The sequence below is a fragment of the Austrofundulus limnaeus genome, unplaced genomic scaffold (genome assembly GCF_001266775.1).
Source record: "Austrofundulus limnaeus strain Quisiro unplaced genomic scaffold, Austrofundulus_limnaeus-1.0 Scaffold137, whole genome shotgun sequence".
Taxonomy (NCBI): Eukaryota; Metazoa; Chordata; class Actinopteri; order Cyprinodontiformes; family Rivulidae; genus Austrofundulus; species Austrofundulus limnaeus.
Window position 1 is genome coordinate 369391 of NW_013952539.1, and position 6993 is coordinate 376383.

At 39.8% G+C, this 6993-nt stretch overlaps 1 protein-coding gene across 1 annotated transcript in view; it reads right to left on the reverse strand.

Annotated features, from left to right (window-relative positions):
- Positions 1 to 915: 915 nt before the first annotated feature.
- Positions 916 to 6993, reverse strand: part of zmynd19 (zinc finger, MYND-type containing 19) — an 8421-nt gene continuing 2343 nt past the window's right edge. The window contains exons 2-6 of the mRNA XM_014016008.1: positions 6520 to 6579; positions 6316 to 6422; positions 5633 to 5773; positions 3203 to 3383; positions 916 to 3110 (exon numbers count right to left, since the gene is read on the reverse strand). Of these exons, the coding sequence (XP_013871462.1) occupies positions 2967 to 3110; positions 3203 to 3383; positions 5633 to 5773; positions 6316 to 6422; positions 6520 to 6579 (633 nt within the window). The 3' untranslated portion in view covers positions 916 to 2966. The remainder of the gene's footprint in view (positions 3111 to 3202; positions 3384 to 5632; positions 5774 to 6315; positions 6423 to 6519; positions 6580 to 6993) is intronic.

Here is a 6993-nt window from a genome sequence, read left to right on the forward strand (position 1 = left end):
AGAACATGCAAACTCTACCCAGAAAGGTCCCCGGACCGGGATTTGAACCGGTGACCTTCTTGCTGAGAGGCATCAGCTCTACCAACTGAGCCACCGTGCCGCCAACACTGCACTTTGGTTCCCAAAGTGCAGTGGTTCCCAAACCTTTCAGTTTTTGACCCACAAAATAACAGTAGCAGAGACCTGTGCCCCCAACTATTTTTGGATGATAAACATTTGTATCAGGTCAACTAAACATGGGCATAGTAACAATATTTTTTATACTACATTTATCCATTTTAAATACACTAACATCACTCCTTTGTAACAACTAAGGCAAAAATGTCATTAATTCAGAAAATCTTTTCAGGACCCCACCTTGAAGTTTTGGGACCCCACTTTGGGTCCCGACCCCAACTTTGGGAAACACAGCTCTATGACATAAAATCTGTAATTCTTATATTTGAACTTTGTTAAACTAATAATACAGGTACATCTGTATATTTTAGAAAGAGTCAAACATGATTGCAGGTCAGGTTTTTTTTTAACTTTATGTAGTAGCTGGCATCAAAATGTAAATTAAAAGGTTGACTTAATGAGCGGGCCACTGTATCATTTTTGAAGTGTCAGTGGACAGCAAAGAAACACAAAACATTTTAACTTATTTTCTATTCCTTTTGGAAATCTAGTAATTAAACAACGTAAACATTTTTGTTTTTTTAAGTCCATTTATGATTAGGTAATACACATTTTTTAGATGATTTACAAAGTAAAAGCTTGTTCCCTTCACCTACAAAATAAGAGCTGAATGAATATCCTCAAACAGTGGGGATTTGACCTTTTTAGCAGCAGATATTAAAAACATGCCTCAATGTGTTAATAAAAATAGTCAAGAAGTCACAAAGTTGGTTATAAAACAGCTGTGTTCAAACTGAGCCAACTCCAACAATGTGAGGTTTATTTCTTTTTATTATCATTGTACAATGGAAAAGCAACTGTCATCCCAAATATACCTCCATTCACATAGCGTAGCTCTTTAATTCTAGATGATTAATGCTTATATTCTTAGAAAACAACATTTTAGACATCTGTACACTCTGTCCAAAAGAACGACAGCCCTCCCTGCAACCTATTGATGACAAGAACACGGGAACCAAATTTCTTTTTTAGTGCAGCGTTGAAACCTGTTCACGCAGAAGAAAACACGTCGCATGTACGATGTCAGACACATGCTAGTTTATGAATTCCTCCTAAGACACAAGAAAAACAATGTGCAGTGCAGGAAACACAAAAAGGCAGGTGATGAGGGTAATATTGACAATGTCTCTTTTTTTTTGTTTGTTTGTTTTAGGGAACAAATGCCAAAAAGGTTATTCGAGTCGACAGCACTTAAAAAAATAAAATAACATATTTTTTATGGTGGGAAATTTAAGTTATCCACACCCTCCACGTGGAAGATTTTAGTGACGATGATGGTGTGCAGCGTTTTCTAGGAAAACTGGAAGGCCAACAGTGAGGAGGACTCATTCAGGATCAAGTACAAAAAATAAAATAAAATAAATCAAGTTACCGGGGGAGGGGGGGAAGAAATGTTCAGCTCGTAACCTCCTCCCCCATCTTATTTCAACCTGCAATACGACCAACCTTTTAATAATGTTAACCTTCAAAAATCACCAAAAACATGTTTCACAATCAAATGTTTTAAATAAATATAGCTCCATTGATATAATTTCTTTAAAAAAAAAAACAGAGCATACTCTCACACAAAAAACCCCTCCCTGACCAGCACACATACAACAAACCTGTAAAAAAAAACAACATAAATGAGACAGGTGGTAAAAAAGAAGGAAATTTAGACTGACTGAAGGAATTTAAACCAGTTCACAGGAGTGTCGAGCTACAAAGAGATACTTTGGTAATGAAAATTCTTACACCTTGTGTGTCAGCCTAATTTGTCAAGAGAACATAAAAATCAGTTTCTCCTGCCATCAGTGCTTTATTTAACGTAGCATCCAGACCAGACTCTTAATGCAAACAGGAGAAATGACATACCTGTGGGAGAATTAAACTAAAGCCTAAACAAATAGTTAAAAAAATATGATCAAATAAACTGTATTGTACAAAACTAAGCCTTTATTTGGCGCTAATTTATAACAGCAGAAATATTTTAAACCACCAATTTTTGATTAAATAAAGGACATTTTTTTAAAATGGGTAATATTGCCCCTTTAGGGAGCGAAGACGTACGCTAACCTTGACCCGTAAGCCACGTTGACCATTTTAATGTCCTTCAGCACATATTGGCAGTACGAACACAAACACCCGCAGGCATTCACACAAACACACTCAATACTGGTAGTGTGATCCGATCGGTGAGATCCCATGGGGGGGGGGGGGTAACAACGAGACGGGGAGGTGGCTGAGGCGCCGATGACCGTGAACACAGCGAGGTCAGAGAGGGAGCGATACAGTGAAAAGGTCCGTGTCCTGTTTGTACCGGCCGAGCGCAGGTACTGTAGCCCCGAGGTCCCCCCCCACAGACATTGCGACACCCAGCGGCGGGGCGGAGGAACGAAAAAAAGTGGATGACGAGAGCGGTCCGTTCGACCGTGGTCCAAAGAAGCGTCCGGTTCGACGAGACGACTTCTTCTCAACTTACAAAAACCGTAGCAGCAGGTTGAGCTCGAGGTTCTCCCTCTTCGAGGGAAAAAAACAAAAAAAAAACAAAGGCTCTTCTCGCCATCCACATGAAAAGCAAGCTATGGAGAATTACGAGTCCTGGGAAGTGGCAGATGTCTTTGCTTGAATCTCCTTCCCCTCCTCCATGTTCTTACCCCCTGATCTGTCAGTCAACATTGTCCTGTCATCAGTCTCTTGTCAGCACGTTTTCACATTTTTTTTACCCCGCTTCCCTCCCACAAATCTAACCCTTCCTCTCCATTTACCCTCCTCCTCCTTCTCCTCCTCTCCCGGACGAAGGCCGATGATCATCGTTCGGGCTCCGACTCCAGGGCCAGCACCCGTTTGCGCTCGCGGCACTGCTTCTTGTGGGCGGGCCAGTCCCTCTGCTGGCACTGCGAGCCGCAGTAGCGCGCCACCTGGCAGCGGCCGCAGATGTTGAACTCCCGCAGCTGCGGAAACACGACGGCACCTTTACGTGTTTTGCACGTTAAATGAGTTTGGGCTTTAATTGCTGTCGTTAATGGGACGCTCTGGTACGTACCCGCCTCTCGATGAGTGAACAGGGAGGGTAATGACACTCGTAGTAGGTGCAGGAGCACTCCTCTTCCTCCACCAGCTCCCCGTTAGCGTTGTAGTAGCGCGTGCGGCTCAGCTCCAGGTACTGCTCCTCCACCGGGTCGGCCGGGACCTGCTGGATGGCCAGCCAGTACAGAGACTGCTCTCTGGAAGAACACATGGAAACGTTCAGCATCTCCTAAAAATAATGCAGCAGTTTTTATCAGAACGTAAATATATGGTAGGTGTAAGACATCTGATCTCTTTGACACGTCCTCTTTACATTTTATACACAAGGAGAAACGGCACAAACAGAATCATCACATACATGTTTGTTTATTTAATGATATAGGAGTTGAGGAAGATGATGCAGGAAGAGGGCTGGGTATCGATTCAGATTTCCCAAATCGATTCAAGATTAGGGCTGCCACGATTAGTCGATTAGTCAACGACTAATCGACTAATCGACTAATCGATTATTAAAATAATCGATGACTAATTTAATAATGGATTATTTGTTTTCTTTTTTTTTTTTTTTTTTTTTTTTTTTTTTTTTTTTTTGTTCTTTACTTTGTTTTTCTCTCCAAACTGCTTTGACACCTTCCACTGCCACATCTGCCTTTCTGTCCCTGACACACACGCACAGTAGTGGTAACTGGGGTAGGCCGTGGACGTCACAAGACATTATACAGACAGGCTCTGGTATCATGGCTACCTGACAACGGAGCTCAAAGTGTGGGATCATTTTAAGAAAATGAAAGAGAAACCTGTGTAATAACTGCAGAGCAGAACTTGTCTTCCACAGCAATTATTTTTAGTTAGCATATAGCTAAAATCTAACAATGTTATATAATAGCAGCTGCATTCTGGCGCGATAAGCTGTATGTTTTATATTCAATTAACCTATGATCCGATTAGTCGACTAATCGAAAAAAATAATCTGTGATTAATCGAATATAAAAATAATCGTTTGTGGCAGCCCTATTCACGATTCAGTTTGATTTTTAAATTAGTTAAGGATACCACCAAGCAGTAACACATTTACTTGATACAGAAGACATAATCAAAGGAAACAATTCTGCAAATAGTAGAAACTAATTCTAACTTGGTGCATTGGTAAAATTATAAACATTAAGGGCAAACTTGTAAACTGAAGTTTAATCTTGAAACAAAACTATCAAGTTTCAAAGGGTTCAAACTAAAAAGAATTTGCAAGAGAAAGTGTTGTTGGATACATTAGTTTTTTTAAGAAACTAAGAATAATTTGCTTGAACATTAAGAGGTGATGGAATAACGTTACAGGAGAAGAGTTGGGATAATTTAAGTACATACTTCTGCTCACACTTGAGAGTATGATAATTGTGTATTTGTAATGTTTCTGTTACCTTCTGTTCAATAAAACTTATTAACAAGAAGAAAGAAAGAAAAGAGAACTTCAGCTAAAACATTCCACTGTGAATTACATCAAGATGTTTCTAAAATGTATAAATAATATTGGTAAGAAAACTAAACGATTTTGTTAGACTGACATCTTTCACACATTTATACAGGAGAACAGTTTCAGTCAGATGTTTACATACAGCAGTTTTGGTTCGAGCCGCTCGAAGCTTTGTTTCCTGCGACTGCGTCAGAGCGCAAATCTTTGTAACAAGTCATCACGGCCTCTGTTATCTTTAAGTTCTGCTGAGAATCAGCTGTAATGTTAGTGATTCCTTAGTTTTGATGCAGACAACTTGTTGTTAGGAGCTAATGTTAGCGCTGACCGTCAACTGGATGCAAACCTACGGTAAGCCAGGAGTGACACACAACACGGAAACGCGCAGCTTCATCGCACACAACACTCATGGGAAAAAAAAAAATCGATCTCATGTCTTATGAATTTATCTTCCCAAATCTGAACGAAAATCAATCCAGATCGGTTAAATCGATTTTTTTTTAACCCAGCCCTACACATGAATGTGTCCTTACACCGTCCAGCCGAGGCACACACACAGACACACAGACACACACACACACACACACGCGCTGTCTCCCTGACAGCACAGCCACAGAGAGCTGCCGGTGTCTCCGCTCTCTTACCCACACACAAAGATTGTTCTCCTGCTACAAGTTCTTTTTGAGTATTTTTTTTTTTACGTTTTATTAAAACACTAGCATACACAGCTGTATTTTCCAACAGAGTAGTTTTTGAGAAATGGCAGAAGTGTACTTTAGCTGCTTTTTGGCAGCAACACACCCACAAAGTTCTGACCACGCAACACTTGGTGCTTATCCCTGTGGGACAACACGACGGAGGGCTGTGCACTCAACGGGTTCTCAGGGCGGTGCGAAAACAAAAAGAAGCAATTTTCGTCACGCAATCCACGTCAGCGAGAAACGATTTCAACACTTCTGATGAGGTATGGATCAATCTTACCTCTGCTTGCTGGAAATCTCCTCTGGTTTGGGGCTCCAGCCCACCGGGACCAGTCGAAGGTTGTCTAGCCGGTTGTCGACCGTCACCGAGTTGATGTGAATAACTTGAAAACTAGGGGCAATGCCGCCTCTGTGCTTCTCCCTACGTAAAGACAAAAGAAGCAAATATTACAAATACTGATTCATTCAGACATCCTGACCGCACATCAAACTACAAGTGCAGCGAGATTTACAACTTTAGAAGAGTTACAACTCCTTTTAAAGTGGCCTAAATACCAATAAAATTGAAAAGTTTAACCAAGAATATAGATTGTGGGTGTGTCATTAATGAGTGTTTCAATTATTTTTCTAATCATTGCTGCCTCACCTTGGTAATAACTTGAACCAAACAGAAGAATAAAGAAGAAAAAGAGTAATATCTTGTGTAACATTTGTGCTCAGCTTATGTTTGTTTTGTTCTACCTCATTGCTGAACGATTATGAAATCAAAATCCCTTTGAAGTTTGTTTTTTCCTTAAGTTCTCATTAATTTGCCCTCCCAATTTTGACTGACCTTGCGGCATTTTTTCCAAAAAGGTCGAGAAAAAATATGAAAGCACAAGAGATAATCCCATATTATCTATCGGAGCATACCCAGAAAAAAAAAGGAGTTTATCTTGTTGTTGTATAAAACCAATTACTTACCAGAGCAGCTCGTGCAGCGGCCTTCCAGCCCAGCGGCCCTTGCCGATGTCAAAAGCATAAGCGAAGATCTTCGCTCCATTGCCATCGGCATCTACCTCCATACGTGCCTGAAACATGAAATAATGAAGGAGTTCAAAGTCTTGATATTTGCAACAAATTTGGTATAAAAGATAAAAAAAATTAAATAAAAAACTAATAGTTTACCTCAAAGGCATAGTTTTCCACAAGCGGTATGTCCTGCTCATCAATCAGAGTGTACTTTGTCTAAAATGAAATAAAACCAAGACTTGCTTTACAATAAAATTTAAACCTGTAACTGAACTTTTTCTGAAGAAAAACAATCTTTAAAACATTGTAGAATTAAGATGGACATCCACAGAGAGCTGTCTGAGCAATATCAATTTTTATATAATAATAAAACGTGTAACTTTTTTAGAACTTAAATGGCTGATACTTTTTTAAAGAAAATGTTAGGGTAGATTAAAGACATGTCGCCCAGAGTTTCATGCCAAAATTTTAGACTAAGCTGGCTTGACCAGAATCTCATGCAATAAAGAAATGTCACGATCAGAATAGGGCTGCCACGATTAATCGACTAATCGACGAATAATCGATTATTAAAATAATCGATGACTAATTTAATAATCGATTAATCGTTTTCTTTTTTTGTTGTTGTTG